The sequence below is a fragment of the Macrotis lagotis genome, chromosome 1 (genome assembly GCF_037893015.1).
Source record: "Macrotis lagotis isolate mMagLag1 chromosome 1, bilby.v1.9.chrom.fasta, whole genome shotgun sequence".
NCBI classification, from domain to species: Eukaryota; Metazoa; Chordata; class Mammalia; order Peramelemorphia; family Peramelidae; genus Macrotis; species Macrotis lagotis.
The window spans coordinates 682764108-682783065 of record NC_133658.1 but is presented as its reverse complement, the minus strand read 5'-3'; the positions used below and the strand labels follow the sequence as shown (position 1 = coordinate 682783065).

The following is an 18958-nucleotide window of genomic DNA, read 5'->3' as shown; positions in this document are numbered from 1 at the left end:
CTCACCTGTGAGGATGAGCCTGGCACTGGAATTGGCAGATCCAATAGGATTTGTAGCTGTACAGGTATACTGACCCCCAAGGCTCTTATCTGTCTTGAAAATATTCAGTGTTGCTACATTATCTAAAAATGAAGTCTGCACATTTTGACTGTCTCTCAAAGGTTTGCCATCTTTAAACCAAGATACTTGAATAGGTTCTGAGCCATTTATTGCACATTCAAATATAACTGGTAGGCCAACAGTTTCTTGAATGTCTCTCAATTGTCGAGAAAATGAAGGTGGAAGTTTTTGCTCTATAAGGAAAAAGAATCAGACAATGAACGACTGGATGTTTTCAAATACAGCAAACCCTCTCATAAACTTAGCACAGAAAATGAACTCCCTACAGAAGCATTATAACGTTCCTTTGAGTTGGCCTAAGCAATGTATGCTATCTTGTTTCAAAGTTTCACTTTAAGGTCAATTTTAAAGTTGTGGAATATAAAATTGAAGGCTAACTAGGGAAAAATGGCTTCAAGGAAGAGATAGTTCATTATCTTTGGGCCAACTTATGGGAAAAGGGATCAATTTTAGAGGCTATGGATTTAAAATAAAGCACAGTAAAGTAGGATGAGTGCTAACTTTGTAGTTAGGCATCTTGGATTTGAATACCGGTGTCTGCCAGTCACTACCTATATGACTTTGGGATATATAGAGCATTAAACTTGGAGCAAGGAAGCTCTAGATTCAAATTCCATCTTAGAAACTTAATATTTGCATAACACTGGGTAAGTGATTTGCATCTTAATTTCCTCATCTGCAAAGGTCTCATAGCTTTAAAATCTTTGATGCAATTATTTCTATGGTCCTGAGTTTCTTGTCTTTTTAAAATGAGGCTTAGACTGGTTGAAACTTAGAGCTCTAAATTAATAAACTTGTGAGGATCATTTTTCCCACAAATTATTATGTGAGTGAGTAATTATATCCTAATTCCAAATTAAATTATGAATTGTCATCTTTCTTTTAAAAGGTTTGGGGAGCTGTCAGGGAAATAGATTAGATGATGCAGTTATTAAGTGCTTCATTCTAGCCAGTACTTAAAAAAATGATATTAAGAAAGAAGGCTCTAATGAGACAACTTATATGTAGCTCACAGGAAGGAAGTGCTTCATTAATTTTTAAAATACTCACCTTGAACAGTAAGGAAAGTTGATGATGACACTTCTCCTACACTGTTTTCGGCTTTGCAGATATATTCTCCACTGTCATTAATGCTGACTTGGTTAAAAACCAATGTAGCAACATTATTTCTGAAGTGCATCTTGAAGGTAGAAGTGGCTCTTAATTTTGTATCTCCTTTGTACCAAGACACTGTGATTTCAGGGGTGCCAGCAACTTGGCATTGCAAGGAGGCAGAATCTCCCACGGTTACTTTAACAGGCTCCATTTGTTTTACAAAATAGGGTGGTTCTGAAACACAGGGGAAGAGGATTAATGGTAAAAAAAACTCTAGAGAATGGGCATAAGTCCTAAAAAGATGAAATATGTTATAGGGATGCACCTAATATCAATATTTGTGCAGAACAAGAATCTTTCCCAGAGGCATTCTCAATGTAGCAGTTGTATTGTCCTGCATCTTCCACTGTGCTGCTAGGAATTTCTAGGAGAGCAGATTTGTCTGTGGCAGTCAGGCTACATTTTTGAGACTGAGTTATATTTAAGCCATTCTTCTTCCATGTGACTGAAATGGGTGGTGTTCCAGTGAAGCTACCCTCCAGAATCAATGGCTTCCCTTTCTCTATGCTATAATCATTTAGCCTCTTCACAAATTTGGCTGGAGCTAGAGAGAATGAGACAAAATGACAGGTCAATCCCACATGCATATTCACATACATACACAGACATATGGAAAATTTTTAAACGGAAGAAGGCATAAAAGGTACCAACCTTTTACATAAAGATGTGCCGTACAAGAAGCTTTGCCAGCCTCATTACTAACGATGCAAGTGTAATCTCCACTCTGGGATGTATCTACATCAAACAGCTCCAGTTCAGCCACTGAATCGTCAAAAGAAACATTACATCTGCTTCCTGGTACCAGTTCAGTGCTCCCTTTAAACCAGCTAACATTGAAAGGAGGGGTTCCTCGAATAATACTTGTGAAAGTTACATTGGTTCCAGTGAGAACGTCCATAGGATCAGGCTTTTGAACAAAAGAGGGTGGTTCTAAACACACAGAGATGTATATAAAAAAGATTAATATTTGTATGATAGAAAGTAATGAAAACACTTTATAAGCCACATAGCATGAAAAAGGGCCTTAAGCATATCAAGTGCCCAATAAATACAGTATAAAAGAAGGAAGAGATAATGCTGAAATTGAATCATATTCTTCTTAAATGATCTATCTTATCTTTTCCCCCTTTTTCTTTTTTTTACTAACCTTTTTACAGATTCTTTTAAATGATCTATCTTATCTTTTTTTTACTAACCTCTTACAGTCAAGGCTGCACTACATTCATCAGATCCAGCAACATTTGTAGCAATACAGGTATAATCCCCTTCATCTGATTCCTCAAGAGCATTCACAGTCAGAGAACAAGTATTATCTGTTAGGGTAGTCTGGTACTTTCTTCCACTGGGGATCTCACTTCCCTCGTGGTACCAGGTGACAGAAATTGGAGGTGATCCATAGACTTTGCATTCCATTACAACAGAGGAACCATATAAACCATTTGTCTCTTTCAATCTCCTTGTGAAAGATGGAGGCATGATTCGATCTAAATAAGGGAAAAGCAAAGAGTGGCAAAGGGTTTTAAAAAAAGATTCAAAAAAGAGAATTTCTATCTTTTTTGCTAAAAGGTCTTTTACTTTGATTCACACCATTTGCCTTAGCATAGAAGAATTCATAAGAGATATATAACATCAGAAGCCTCAAACACTAAGCCGAAGAAGCTAATGGTTTGATTTCCCAAGATTTCATTTACAGTGATAGTTATTCTTGTTCTTTCTCTTTTCAATAGATGAAGAGATGCTATATCATGAATGTAATAGACCATCCAAGAATTTTGTTCTGATCATTCAGGAAGAAAAGTGGCACTAAACTCTTTAAAATGTTTTTTTTCTCATTTCTTTCATGTAGATCAACTCAAATTTTGATAACCCCAAGGATATTGACACACATGTCCTTATTGAAATGGGTTTCTTTTACATAGATACAATCTCTCTGAGAGTAGGGTCTAATATTTTTTCTTTTTCTTTTTTTCATATTTAGTAACTAGAACAGTGCCTAATACATAACAAGAATTTAATTAAGTGCTGAATTGGCTGGAACTGAATTTTTCTTCAAAAGAAGCAAGGTAAATTCTGAACAGTAGAATAATAATTAATGAAAATGAAACCAACTAACCTGAAACTTGAACTGAAGCTGTACAGCTATCTTTCCCAACACTGTTTTGCACTTCAAAAGTATATACACCACTGTCATTTGGTGCTGCATTAATAATCTTAAGACCGGACACTTTGTTGAAAAAACTTATTTTGTACTTGTTGTCACTAGTCAATTCTTTTCCATTCTTAAACCACTTGGTAATGAGCTCTGGAGTACCAGCTACTATGCATTCGAGGGTACAAGTATCTCCTGATGTAACGTTGACTGATTCTGGCTTCTCTACAATGACTGCTGGTTCTGAAATGAGATGCAACCACATCACATTTAAAAGTTGTTAATGTTGGTAAAGCCAGACAGTTATATTATGAACTCATATGTTCTAATATAGGCATATATTTGATGATGCTATATCAATTTTGAGGTATTTTTAACAATATTTGTATGTGGATATAAACATGGAAATACTAACCTAGAACTGAGAGGGTTGCAAAGCACTCCTGCATTCCAGCATCATTTTTGATCTGACAAGTATACTTTCCAGCATTGGCTGGCTCAGCATTGGTCAGCTGTAGAGTTGCAGTGTGGTCTGAATAGGAGAGCCACACTTTATCACTCTCTCGAACAATTTCCCCCTTGTCTTTGAACCACACTACCGAAATTGGCTCAGGACCTTCTATGACAGCCTGCAATTGAACTTGATCTCCAACTATGGCAGAAAAGTCACTTAGCTTCTTTACAAATCTTGGTGGTGCTAATGGAAAAGAGGTAATATGTGGTTAAAATAGTATATAAAAAGAAAAAAATCATAAGGAGAGCATTTTATATTGACATCATGAATAAAAGGGTTAACACACTAGTGGTTTGTAACTGGTTATACTGAGGATGAGAGACTATACTGTCAGAAGTGGAATTCACCAATCCTATATCCCCCTCACCCTGGTCTCAGAGGATCTGAGTGCCCAAATGAACAGGATTATCTGTCAGAGTTTAATCTGCAAAGAAGAAATATAAATATAGCCCAAGGAAAAGGAAAGCTAGAGGATGTTAGGTAGGGTCAAGGGGCTAGGGAACAAACAAGGGTAGGGGTAAGGAAATAAAAGAGAAGTAAGGAGAGAAGTCAGACTAACCTTTTAATACAATAGAGCCTACACAAGTGTCACTCCCCACATCATTGGCAGCTTTACATTGATATTCCCCAATGTCAGAAGCGTCAACATTAAGAATGTGAATGCTAGTAAGATAGTTCTCGGACATTATCTTGTACTTCTTGCCACTTCTAAGTTCTCTTTTGTCTTTATGCCATGAAACTTGAAATGGGGGAGTTCCTTTAAGCTCACATTCAAGATGAACATCAGAACCCTTCAGGGTCTCAATGGCATGAGGCTTTTTGATGAAGACTGGGGGTTCTAAAAAGAGATATTTGAATTGAAATTGATGGTGGAAATTAAGATGGGTTCTCTAAAGGTAATGTCTGAAATAAGATTTGACCAAAAAAATCAAAGACAAAAAAAGATAAAGGGAGAAAAAAGTCAAAGACAAAAAGAAAAAAAATTCTAGCAAAGTTGTGAATATTGGAGAAGAAAGGTAGCCAAGAGGAGGAGAGCTTGGATAGAAGACTAAAGTAGACAATGGGAGGAGAGACTAGAAGGAAGAAGACAAAGGTAGCCAATGGGAGTAGATCATAAATGGATAGAGACAAAGTTTGCTTGAGCTCTGACCTTTCACTTTCAATGATGTACTGCTGCTTGCACTGCCAGCGGCATTGTGAGCTTCACATGTGTAGTCCCCACTGTCTTCAACACTGAGGTTATGCATTTCAATCACTGCCACCGAATCCATGAAAGACATTTTATATTTTTCACTGGGTTGGATTTCAGTTTCATTTTTGTACCACAATACTTTAATCTCTGGAGATCCTCCTATTTTACATTCATATCTTGTAGAGTCATTCTCTTTCATGATTCTTGAAGGTTCTAGCTTCTTAATGAACCGGGGTGGTTCTGTACCATTGAGGGAATAACAAGGGTTAAGGGATTCAGGAGCACAGACATTCTTAAGCAGTAACAGAATTTCCTCTGTAGTTTAGACAAATCACTTCATCTTAGTGGGGGCAGGGGGAGAAGAAAGAATTACTCCCCCCCCCTAAATTTTGTCCTATTGTTCAGCATCTCTTAGATGATATTTAATAAGAACAAAATACAACAAACATGATACAATAGATATTAATTCTAAGAACACATACCAAGCAGAACATGAAAAGAAATTTGTCGAAACAATAACCAACAAATAATATGCTTTCCTTTGTATGAACAGAATAGGCACTTAAAAATTCTTATAGCTTAACCCACTGATGGAAAATTTTAAGAATTTACTTAAGAAGTAAATACTTCTTACTTGAATTTACCTAAGAAGTAAAATTTTCTGTCCTATATTGCTTCACAGATTTCATTATTCTACCTTCAAAATAACCATTTTCATAAAGCCTCACATTTCTAAAGAAACTTTATAAGGTAAAATATTCCTTTTCTGATAATAATAGTATTAGTAATAATAACTAACAGTTTTGTACCTTTACTTTAAGGTTTGCAAAGTGCTTTATAGCTATTATTCCATTTGATCTTCACAACAGCCCTGGGAGGTAGGTGTTATTATTATGTGGGAATATACATTATGGACACAATAGAGGCATAGGAAGATTACAATGATACGCTGCTGTCATAGAGAGACTGAGTGGCTGAAATATGAGTAAGCCTTAATATGGTGGCATTTATAAGAGATCATAAGACATGCTATTCTTGCTCAGGTCAATGATTCTTTCAGACTAAGATTCTGTCTTAGCAAATATTTTGTAGCTCTGTTAGCCGACCCCCTCTGATCCTCCCACCCACCAGGAGAGACAATATAGTATAAAGAACTGGGAGTAAGGAATCCTGGTTCTATCCTCTAACATACCAATGTATGAGCAAATTATTTTATTCCTCCACCTCAGTTTCCATATCAATAAAATACAAGGGGATTCAACTAGATGAGCTCTAGATCACTTATAAAAATTCCATAGTTTTATCCTTAGCTGCCCTCAATTAGAAAAAGAGGTTAAGGGAGTAATAGTAATAATCCTTTTTATAATTTATCTATCATCCTATTTTAACTTTCATGCTGTGCTACTTAATTATAGTAAAGAATTCCATTTATTTACCAAATCCATTGATTAAAGAAATTCTTTTAGGTAATCTAAAAGAAACTTTCTCACACTTTAAGAATTGGGAGTTCTAATATACTTGAGGTTTGGTAATCAACCTCTGTGCCATCTCCATACTTTTTATGATGTCAAAGATTATTTTCATTCATATTTTCTCTCTACCTTTGTTTTTCCATACTGAACTACTAAATTGTCTGTCTGTCTGTCTGTCTGTCTATCTAATCAACCACCTATCATCTCTTTCTACACCTCTATATATACTATTATCTATTCACACATCTATCTTTTTCTCTATCTACACCTCTATTCACACATATATCTGTTTCTCTATATCTAATTATTTATCTATATGTCTGTCTATATATTTATGTCTGTGTATATCTCTATATCTCTATTTATCTGTCTACCTACCTATATCTACTTATTTGTCTGTCTATCTATCCATCCATCTATCCATTCATGTATCCATTCATCTATCCATCCATCCTCATTTGGAATCCTTCAGATGGGCCAGCCAAGTGTAACAGGAGAAGGAGTTCTGGGTACCAAGTCAGGAGGATCTGAGTTCAAATTGGTCCTCAAATAATTACCAGTTATGTGTTTCTGGGAAGTCACTTAACTTCTGTCTATCTCAGTTTCTTTAACTGTAAAATGGGGATAATATTAGTACAGACTTTCTGGGATTATTGTGAAGATCAAATTAGATAATATTTATAAGGCACTTAGAAGATAATAGGTGCTTAATAGTCAGCACATTATAGGATTAATAAATTTTCCTTCCCTTCTTCCTTCCTTCCTTCACACACACCACACACACACACACACACACACACACACACACACACACATCACTGGGGCAGAGCTAGGTGACACAGTATGTAGAGCGCTGGACCTGGATTAAGGAAGATATAAATTTACACCTGGCCTCAGATATTTACTAACTGTATGAACCTTGGCAAGTCACTTAATTCTATTTGTCTCAGTTTCCTCATCTGTAAAATGAACTGGATGAAGAGATAGAAAACTATTCAATATCTCTGCCAAGAGAACTCCAAATGGAGTTTTGAAGAATTGGATACAATTGAAACAACTGAACAGCAACAAATTGACAATACTAAAACACGATGTTTTAAAAAAGCATGCTCTAAAATATACCTTAAAACAAAGAAAACAATACTATATTGTATGTAGTATATACCTTGTACACCCAATTGAGCTGAGCAAGAGTCTTTTCCAGCAATATTGCTTGCATAACAAGTATATTGTCCAGCATCTCCTTTGGCTACTTTGAGAACTGTCAAAGTGGCTGTGTTTTCAAACAAAGTCATCTTATAGTTGCCTCCAGGACGAATCTCCCTGTTATCTTTGGCCCAGGTGATTTTAATTGGTGCTGTGCCGGTTACATGGCACTTAAAGGAACCACTTCCTCCAAGAGGAAGATCTACTGATACAGGTTTTAGATCAAAGAAGGGTGGTACTTCATGCTCTGAAAACATTAAGAATATATGATTATAGTGGTGAGTTTTATTATTATTTAATAGTTCCTTTGTGATTTGAAAACATTCTTCTTAGGGGAAATATACCTTGAGCTACCCACCTGAGAGAATGAGCTTGGCACTAGATGAAGCAGTTCCTAGAGGATTAGAAGCTGAACAATTATACTGACCCATATGACTCTTTTCAGTTTGCAAGATTTGGAGAGTTGCAACATTATGGATAAAAGATGTTTGTATGTTAGGGTCATCTTTTATGAGCACCCCATCTTTGTACCAAGACACCTGAATGGGTTCTGAACCATTGATACGGCATTCAAATGCAACTGGGAAGCCAAGGGTTTCCTGAATATCCTTCAGTTTCCTTGCAAAGGTAGGTGGAAGTTTGCGTTCTGGAATGAAATTAAAAATAATTCTCATTTGCCAAAGAAGAGAAACTCAGAATTATTTTTGTTCATTTTGCCTTTGATGTCTATTAAAACATTAAATATGTTAACATGCTACTAAGCACTTGATTTGTTTAAGCACAAAGTTATCATCACCTTGAATAACAAGAACAGCTGATGAAACAATGGCCCCAACACTGTTTTCTGCCTTGCAGGTATATTCTCCAACATCACTATGGTCCACTTTGTTGATTACAAGGGAAGCAATATTATTTTTGAAAGACATTTTATATGCAGGAGCTGATCTTAGTTTTGTATCTTCTTTATACCAAGATATTTTGATTTCTGGGGTTCCAGCTACCTGGCATTGCAAAGTAGCAGACTCTCCAAGGACCACTTCAATGTGTTCCAGTGGTTCAAGAAAGTAAGGTGGTTCTATAGCATAAAAAGATTGTAATCAGTCTACCAAACCAATGAAAAGAATGAAGCTCTATTTGTAAAGAAAGGTAAGTAAAATAGAAAGAGGTGACAGTCAACAAACCTAAGACAGAGACCAAAGATTCACAAATATCCTGACCAGCCTCATTCTCAATCAGACAACTGTATTGTCCATAATCTTCTGTTGTGCTGTCAAGAATCTCTAGGATGGAAGATTTTTCTGTCATAGTAATACTGCAGTTTGGAGACTGAGAAAGAGAGTAGTTGTCCTTTATCCAGTTCACTGAAATAGGAGGGGTCCCCGCAAAGGTACATTCAAGAACTATGGGGAATCCAGCCTCGACGCTGAAGTCAGTTAATCTTTTCACAAATGTTGCTGGTTCTATAGCAAAGAAACATGAGGGTGAAACTTCAACCTTCTATGAAGACTTAGAAAAAAGAAATTGGAACAACACAGATTGGAACAAAGAACAAACCTTTTACAAAAAGATGGGTGGTACACGAAGCACTGCCTGCATCATTGACAGCAAGGCAAGAATAGTCTCCACTCTGTAATGGCTGGACATCAAACAACTCCAGTTCTGTAATGGACTCATCTATAGAGATACTGCAGGAATCTCCTTGTATAAGTTCCCTGCTACCTCTAAACCACTTGATATTGAATGGAGGGGTACCTCTTATTACACTAGTGAAAGTGACACTCATTCCAGGTAAAACTTCCACAGGCTCAGGGGTCTGTTCAAAAGATGGTGGTTCTAAATGTTTAGGGGGGGGGAAGAATGGAGGAGAGAGAGAGAGAGAGAGAGAGAGAGAGAGAGAGAGAGAGAGAGAGAGAGAGAGAGAGAGAGAGAGAGAAAATCCATCACATAACTGTCTTGAAATGTGAAGAAAAAAACATGATATAAAATCGATGCAGAGAACAAAGAGATACCACATAAAACAGGAAGAAAGTCATGTGGAAGAAATGTCTGCTCTGTCCACTAACCTTGTACGATCAGAACTGCTGAACATTCATCAGATCCAGCTACATTAGTGGCCACACAAGTAAAAGTCCCCGTATCTGAAGACTCCAATAGATTCAAACTTAAAGTACAGACATTTTCTGAAAACGTGGACTGGTATTTTGCTCCACTAACAATCTCGCTTCCATTCTGAAACCAGGCAACTGAAATAGGTGATGATCCAGCAACTCTGCACTCCAAATGAATGGAGGAACCCAGAACCCCATTAATATCTTTCAATTTTCTTATGAAAGAAGGTGGTACAACACGATCTGCATAGAGAAGCACAGCCAAAACAAAAACAAAAATTGGACTTTGCTGTTCTTGTGTTTGTCTAAAGAGAGAGTTTCATAAGAGAAATGTAATAAAGCATTCCAATTTAATTTTGGCTAACCTGAAACATGAACAGAGACGGTGCAGTTGCTTTTGCCCACACTGTTTTTCACTTCAAAACTATACAAGCCCTTGTCACTCATCTCTGCACAGGGGATTTTAAGGGAAGCAACTTTGTTGAGGAAAGTAATTTGATGTTTGCGGTCAGCAGATAATTCTTTTCCATCTTTGAACCACTTTGTAATAAGTTCCGGAGTTCCCGTTACTAAGCACTCAAGGGCAAAAGGATTTCCAGTAGTGACAGTCATAGGTTCTGGCTTCTCTAAGATTCTGGCTGGTTCTAAAATAAGAGGTAAATCACTATTGAAATGGAAATCCAGTTCAAATTCAACCAAAGGTGTACAAATGATATAGTAAGGTGACAGAGTAAGAATAAAAAAAATCATGAGAAGTCATTCAGTTTTATTTTTTCATAAATTGTCATTAAATTACTAACCTAGTACAGATAAGGCTGCTGAACATTCTCTCATGCCAGCATCATTTTTGACTTGGCATATGTATTTTCCAGAGTTGGCAGCCTCAGGCCTCATAAACTGGAGGGTTGCCACATTATCCACAAAGGAAATGCTAACATTTTCACTTTCTCTGATGACTTCACCTTTGTCTTTCAGCCAGACAACAGAAAGAGGATGAAAACCTTCAACTAAGGCCTGTAATTGAACAGGATCTCCTACAAGGGTGGAGGTATCACTTAGCTTCTTCACAAATCGTGGAGGTTCTAATGAAAGATAAGCATGGTAGTAGTGAAAAGAAAAGAAAAGAAAAGAAAAGAAAAGAAGAAAGACAAGGTTAAGATGGATGGAGACAAATTACCAGCCAGAAGAACAATAATAAAAGAAAGATCAGTGGAAGAAGCACCTCTGAACGCCCAAGAATACCAACCTTTGAATTTGACAGTGCAAACACATGAGTCACTTCCCACCTCATTGGTAGCTTTACAATGATATTCTCCTGTGTCTGCAGCTTCCAGATTAAGGATATGAAGGCTAGTATCAAAGTTTTTCGAAGTAATTTTGAATTTTTTGCTGCTTCGAACTTGTTTTCTGTCTTTAACCCATATTACTTCAAAAGGCGGTGTCCCCGAAATTTCACATTGGAAGACTACATCAGAACCTTTAAGAGCACCTACTGGGGCAGGTTTCTGGGTGAACACAGGAGGGGCTACCAATACAAACAAAAGAGATAAAGAATTAACAGTCTTGTTTCTTAAAAATTGAAAGGAATACTTTCAAAATGAAGATGATTAAGAACAAATGCTGTGACAAGATGAACAAATACCAATTGGTATTTTGGGGTTTGTTTGTTTTTTTCAGTGATTTCTGACCTCCAGTCATACCTTTGCTAACAGTTTTTTTTTTCTGAATTGATATTACTGAAAGGAGCTCAAATTGGGGGGGGGGGGACAAAAATGGAGAGAAGTTTTCATATCTTCTGACCTTTAACTGTGAGTGCTGTACTGCAACTTGCATCACCAACACCATTATGAGCTTCACAAATATAATCTCCACTATCTTCAGTGCTGGCTTCATTAATAGTGAGGAGTGCCACAGAATCCGTGAAAGACATGTTATATTTCCAGCTTTCATGGAGTTCACTGTCATTTTTGAACCACATAACTTTGATTTCTGGTGAGCCACTGATCTTGCATTCCAGTTGAATGGACTCTCCTTGTTTTCCAATTTTTGAAGCTTCTAATTTCTTGACAAATTTGGGAGGTTCTAATAAACCAAAGGGGAGGGAATGTCATTTAAATTTTGTGACAGTATAATGACAGTTTGAGTTTATCAGAGTTTTAAAGAGATCTTGAAGAAACTAGTTTATTGTTAGTGATAAGAAAAATGTGCTAAAATGCTCATTTGGAAAGTTAATGATGTTCTAACTAGTATTTTTATATCATAATGACATTGTTTTCACTACAGAATGAACCATCAATGAACATCTTTCTATTCTAGGTACATAAAGGCTAACAAAAAAGGTCAAATGAATATATACATATATAAAATACATATATTAATTTTTATTACATAAATATTTATATCTGATAAATATTTAGAAATGATGAAGAATGTTACATAATATAGAAAAAATGCAACATTCAACAAATGTGAAGTAAAGAACAATTATATTCTAGGATGACTATGCATATTAGACTAAAAAAACTAAATCAAGGGAGGAGAAACATTTTGATTTAGGACATCAACTTATTAGTAAAGAGTTTAGGAGATGTAGTTTACATGAAAAGCTTTATGAATAATAATAATTTTGAGATATGATCCCACAAAGATTAAAAAAAATATGTCACTAAGACCCTTATCAACTACCTTTGACACTAAGTTGAGCTGAACATAGGTCTTTCCCAACATCATTAGTTGCTTGACAGGTATATTGGCCAGAATCTCCTTTTCCTACTTTAAGGATCCTCAAATGTGGTGTATTTCCCACACATGTGATTGTATAGTTTCCTCCAGGGCGAATCTCTTTGTTATCCTTTGACCAAGTGATTCTCATTGGTTGAGCACCAGTGACATGGCACTCAAAATCAGCACTCTCTCCAGCAATAACATCTATCGATACAGGTTTGATGTCAAAGAAGGGAGATTTCTTGGGTTCTAGAACATGAAAAGAGAAACACAATACACATTTTTGCTCATCCAAATTTTGGACATAAGATGCTAAAGAAGACACGGCTGGTTAAAAAAAATGATTTGTGTGGAAACTAACCTCTTGCTGTCATTCTAGCACTAGAAGAAGCAGTTCCAAGAGGATTGGATGCTGAACAAGAGTATTGTCCAGAATGACTCAAATCAGTTTGCAAAATTTTGAGAGTTGCTATATTATCTACAAATGATGTCTGCAAATTTTCATCATCTCTTAAAAGTACCCCATCTCTATACCAAGAAACTTGGATGGGTGCTGAGCCATTTAAACGACAAGTTAGAGTGACTGGTAACCCAACAGTTTGCTCAATGTCCTTTAATTGTCTTGCAAAGGAAGGCGGAAGCTGACGCTCTGTAGGAATGTAACAATAATAATAATATGTTAATTATTAATGAACATATTAATTAATAAATATTTTAGGATATTATTTGAGGGGACATTTCCCTAAGAAGATAAAAGATAAAGAAGAGAAGAACTAATAAAAACAATAACCTTGAATTCTGAAGACTGTCTTAGAAACAGCAGTTCCAACATTATTTTCTGCCACACAGGCATACTCTCCACTGTCACTGATATTCACTTTGTTAAAAACAAGTGTGGCTATATTGTTGGTAAAGTACGTTCTATATTCAGGAGTTGGCCTTAATTTGGTATCTCCTTTGTACCAAGACACTGTAATTTCTGGTGTTCCAGCGACCTGGCATTGTAAAGAAGCTGAATCTCCAGCTGCTGCTTCCAGAGGTTCCAGTTCCGTAACAAAATAAGGTGGTTCTAAAGAATAAATCATAACAATCAGCAGTGAGGATTAAAAACCATACTTCTCAGTAGGAGAATGTAAGATGCCAATAGCAGATATGCTGACGCACCTAATGTAGATACTGTGGCTTCACAAATATCCCTTCCAGCCTCATTCACCACTTCACATGTATAGTGTCCAGCGTCATTTTTGGTACTGTTGACAATTTCTAAGATGCAAGATTTTTCAGTTGTGACAATGCTGCATCTTTCTGACTGACTTATATGAATGCCATTCTTTTTCCAGGTCACTGAAATAGGAAGGGTTCCAGTGTAGGTGCCCTCCAGAATGATGGATTTGCCAGGTTCAACCCAATGATCACTTAATTTCTTCACAAATGCAGCAGGTTCTAGTGAGTAACAAAATGATCACAGTCAAAAGTCCAGAATACTAATCTGAAAAGATAAACTTTAGTTTGGTATTTGCCAAATGGAAAGAGTAAAGAAGTTTAAGCAAACCTTTTACAAAAAGACGAGTTGTACAAGAAGCTTTGCCAGCATCATTAGAAACCACACAGGTATACTCCCCACTCTGGGAAATATCAACATTAAACAGTTCCATTTCTGCCACTGTGTCTTCAAAGTAGATATTGCAGTAATCTCCTTTTACAAGTTCTCTGGCACCTCTGAACCAGCCAACCTTGAAAGGAGGGGTTCCTCTGATAACACTTGTGAAAGTCACATTTTTGCCTGGTAGAACCTCCAAGGGGTCAGGTTCCTTCACAAAAGAAGGTGGTTCTAAATAAAGATGGAAAAGATCGAAGAATAAATTATAAGCTCCAAATGGAGTATTAACAATTATCAATCGCAAAAGAAGATTATCACTAAATACAACTGCATGTTTAATATGAAATGAAAGATTTTCCAAGAAAGAAGCTTATGGCACAGAAGAAGTAACATATTTCGAAATAATTTTGCTATGTTACACTGACCTTGGATAGTTAACACTGCCCTGCATTCATCAGATCCAGCTGCATTAGCAGCTACACATGTGTAATTGCCCATATCAGATGAGTCCAATGAATTCAGCTGCAAAGTGCAGACATTATCTGAAAATGTTGTTTGGTATTTTGCTCCACTAACAATCTTATTTTGTTCTTGAAACCAAGCAACAGAAATAGGTGGCGATCCAGACACTTTGCATTCCAAGATACAAGAAGAGCCCAATATCCCATTAGTGTCTTTCAGTCTTCTTATGAAAGAAGGAGCCACCATCCGGTCTGTGTAAGAAAATGCAAGACACTCACAGTAATCTGAGCCATAAAGATGCTTTTAAAAGAAAATTCAGGTAAGCATTAGAAGAATTATCATTTAACTGACCTGAAACCTCAACAGTAGCTGTGCAGCTGCTTTTCCCAACATTATTTTGAACCTGGAATGTATATGTTCCAGTATCTTGCTTTTCTACTGAAAGAATCTTTAGGGTAGACACTTTGTTATAGAAGCTAAATTTGTGTTTTTGGCTACTGGTCAGCAGCTTTCCATCTTTATACCATTCAACTGAGAGTTCAGGGGTGCCAGTCACTTTACATTCCAAGGTACAAGTTTCTCCTACAGTCACCATCACTGATCCTGCCTTCTCTACAATGTCTGCAGGCTCTGAAATGAAATGTTATACTCCTTTGTCATACACTATTACATTTTAGTATAAAATTTCATGATGAATTTTAGTAATTATAGGCTATCTATCTTCAAAAGTAGCATAAAGTCATTTAAAATATTTTAAATGAACTAATCTATTCTTGTTAATAAAATTAGAAGATATAGTTACTAAGCTAAATGTATTAGTAGATGTCAATTATAGATGAAATCCTATGTCAGGACAAATGTTTAGGACAAATCCTTGTTCTAAAATCATTTGGATTGTCATATACAGGCTCTATATTTATTTGTTATGAAGTATTTTCCGAGCGGGGTTATTTACTATAATGAATTATTTTGAACTGTATGAAATGTGCAACGTGAAAAAGCTATTTTAATGGGTAGAGACAATCATAACAATTAGTCTGTTGAAATGCTTAAGAGTTTTTGTTCTAACCAAATGTGGTCAACTTTTAAATGGAAGACTGCTATTCTATATTGTAACTGCATAATTATCAAGCTAAAAATAAATAATTTCACAAATGAATGGGAAAATCTTTCCTATCATCATTTTGCCCTGGAATGTTGACTTTCTTATTCTTTAGTTTTGAGATCAACACAATTTCCAATACTCACTTTACTTCCAATATTTACCTAATTTAAAGTCATTTTTACCTTAGCAAAAGAAGTAATGAAATATGGTAACAAATCTCCCAAGCTCTACCTTGTTAAGTAAGAGATGAGTAGATACTATAGAACATGTATATATAATTAATGATGTAATATATTCATAGGACATGTAGGAACAAACACATATAGGTTATTAACAAAACAAGTTGTTGTTGGGAGTTTAGGGTTGGAAAGACTTTGAAAACTTCTAGTTCAAAGAAAGAGATATCTAATCTTTGAAGATTTTTAGGGAAGATGATTTTTTTCTATATCCTGCAGTATCTGGTATACAATACCTTCTTTCTACCAAGAAATTACTTTTACCAACCTAAAACAGTGAGTGTAGCCAGGTTCTCCCTCATTCCTCCATCATTTCTGATCTGACAGATGTACTTCCCAGCATGGGCTAGTTCTGTTTTTGCAAACTGTAGAGTTGCAATATTTTCCACATAGGTGATTCTGGTATTTTCACTTTCTCGAATCACTTCTTTATCTTTAAGCCATTCCACATAAATTGGCTGGACACCTTCAATGGTTGCTTGTAACTCAGCAGGCTCACCAACCACAACAGTGAGGCTGTTAAGTTTTGTAACAAATTTGGGTGGTTCTGAACAAGAAAAGATGAAAAAGAGTTGTAAAAAGATAGAAATGTAGTTTTTTGGTTTTAGGGTTGGGGGGACTGGAGAAGTAAGAGGAAAAGAATATAAATTTTATATATTACTGACATCAGTGATACTGATATGCTTACCTTTTAATTTTACAGTACAAATGCACGTGTCACTTCCCACCTCATTTTGTGCTTTGCAGTGATATTCACCAATGTCTGTAGTTTCAACATTTAAGATATGAATGCTTGCATGGAAATTTTTAGTTGAAATCTTGTATTTTTTGCTACTTCGGAGTTGTCTTTTATCTTTATACCAAATCACCTCAAATGGTGGTGTTCCAGAAAGTTCACATTCAAGACTAACTTCAGCACCCTTAAGTGTATCTACAGGAGGGGGAATGCTGCTAAAAACAGGTGGTTCTGTAAAAAAAAAAAGAATTTCCTATGAATTCAGTTTATTGATTTTCAAAGAAATATTTAATGTTAGGTGTAGAAAGTGTCTTTGAGGCCATCTAGTCTAATCCTTTCATTTTTATAGATGCAATGATAGGCTCACAGATGCCATAACTTGTTACTGATAGACTTGAGACCAGTACTTGTGAGCTTCACTGTACTAATTTCTGTCAGATTAAAAAATAATGTAAAAATGGTGAGGGGGGAAGGAAATTGTTTGTTGATAGTAGTAGAAGAAACATGGAATAATGAGTTCTATGCTGAGAGTAAATTAGAACATGCTGCTATGTCTTTGATCTCCAATTTCTAATTTTATAATAAGAGAAAAGCAATATTTGCTATTTAATGTACTACATATAGCTTTAAAATTATCACTGTTATTGCTACTGCTGATAATAACAATAGAGATTATGCTTGCATTTTCATTGACTGAGTCAAGGCAGATCAGTGAGCCCAAAAGATCAATTTACATTTCTCCAAAAAAATAATGAAAATAGAACTTGACAAGAAGAAGAAAAAAGTATGCCACCTTACTTACTGTAAGCAAGATACTGTTTTCAGTTAATAAAGAATATAAGAAAAGAGACTGCTAACCTTTTACTATGACCTTTGTGCTGCAGCTTGTGCTACCAGCAGGATTGTGAGCTTCACATATGAAATCGCCACTGTCCTCAGTGCCAAGGTTGTTCATCTGTATCACAGCCACTGACTCAATGAAGGACATTGTGTATTTTTCACTGGCTGACAATTCATGGTCATTTTTGAACCATCTGACTTTGATTTCAGGAGATCCACTCAGTTTACACTCAAGCCGTGTTGAATCCCCTGCTTTCACTATTTTGGTTGCTTCTAATTTCTTAACAAACTTTGGTGGTTCTATGAGGCCAAGGGGGAAAAAAGAAGCTAAAGTGAATGCCAAGTATTAAAGAGAAGGATTCGCATGCTTCTGATTACATTAAACAGTGGGAAGATATTAGCTTAAATATTAACTTAAAATTAAATTAAACTTAAAATATTAACAAAATTTTTTGCTTAGACTGTCTTAAAATTTGGATGCTCATTGAAAGTAATTATTAGGAAGAGGCTTAATAGCTGAATATAGAAAGAATTAGACACAAAGAGAGACAGAAACACAAAACAATCAGGTCTGCACACCTGTTACAAGCAACATTGTTGTACAAGAGTCGCTACCAACATCATTGGTAACTTGGCAAGTGTAATGTCCAGTCTTTGAAGTATCCACAGAGTAGAGATTTAAGAAACCTGTTGACCCTTCCAGCCCAATAAAGCATTTAGGTCCTGATTCAAGTTCAACCTCATCTTTAAACCACTTTATTTTAAATGGTGGTGTTCCTCTTAGGACTGCCTTAAATTCCACTGTCGAATCTGGCACGGCTTGTTGTCTTTCAGGTTTCACTAGGAAGCTTGGTGGCTCTATAGTTTTTAAGAAGAAATAGGTTGAATTAAACTTCTACCAGTGTGTTTTTACAATTTTAATAAGAAAATAGTGTAAAAAAGAAATGTTAAAAATATTAAAATTTTCTAAAAGTGGAAGACATGTAAAGAAACAACTTCTGAGAATGATTTTTAGCTTCAAAGACAAAAAAGAGTAAGAGTGATCTATTTTTAAAATATTCATAAATAAGAATCAAGAAGAGGTGAAGATTTTGCAAACCTTTTACAGTTAAGATTCCGCTACATGCAGCATCTCCTGCTACATTTGCAACCTTGCAGGTGTAATTTGCAGTGTCTTCTAATTCAAGATTATTAACTTCCAATGCAACAGTGTTCTCATGGCACACGAGTCTGTATTTTGCACTGGCAGTTATTTCTTTCCCATCTTTATACCACTGGGCATTAATGGGAAGTGAACCTGAAACTTTACATTCCATTTGAATAGAAGAGCCCAGAACTT

At 35.9% G+C, this 18958-nt stretch overlaps 1 protein-coding gene across 1 annotated transcript in view; it reads right to left on the bottom strand.

Moving 5' to 3' along the window:
* TTN (titin) overlaps positions 1-18958 on the bottom strand; it is a 408614-nt gene that overhangs the window by 198941 nt on the left and 190715 nt on the right. The window contains exons 81-96 of the mRNA XM_074212758.1: positions 10282-10560; positions 9872-10159; positions 9363-9641; positions 8990-9268; positions 8605-8883; positions 8167-8454; positions 7768-8055; positions 5089-5370; positions 4498-4776; positions 3840-4121; positions 3389-3667; positions 2472-2759; positions 1927-2205; positions 1541-1819; positions 1171-1449; positions 6-293 (exon numbers count right to left, since the gene is read on the bottom strand). Of these exons, the coding sequence (XP_074068859.1) occupies positions 6-293; positions 1171-1449; positions 1541-1819; positions 1927-2205; positions 2472-2759; positions 3389-3667; positions 3840-4121; positions 4498-4776; positions 5089-5370; positions 7768-8055; positions 8167-8454; positions 8605-8883; positions 8990-9268; positions 9363-9641; positions 9872-10159; positions 10282-10560 (4515 nt within the window). The remainder of the gene's footprint in view (positions 1-5; positions 294-1170; positions 1450-1540; positions 1820-1926; positions 2206-2471; positions 2760-3388; positions 3668-3839; positions 4122-4497; positions 4777-5088; positions 5371-7767; positions 8056-8166; positions 8455-8604; positions 8884-8989; positions 9269-9362; positions 9642-9871; positions 10160-10281; positions 10561-18958) is intronic.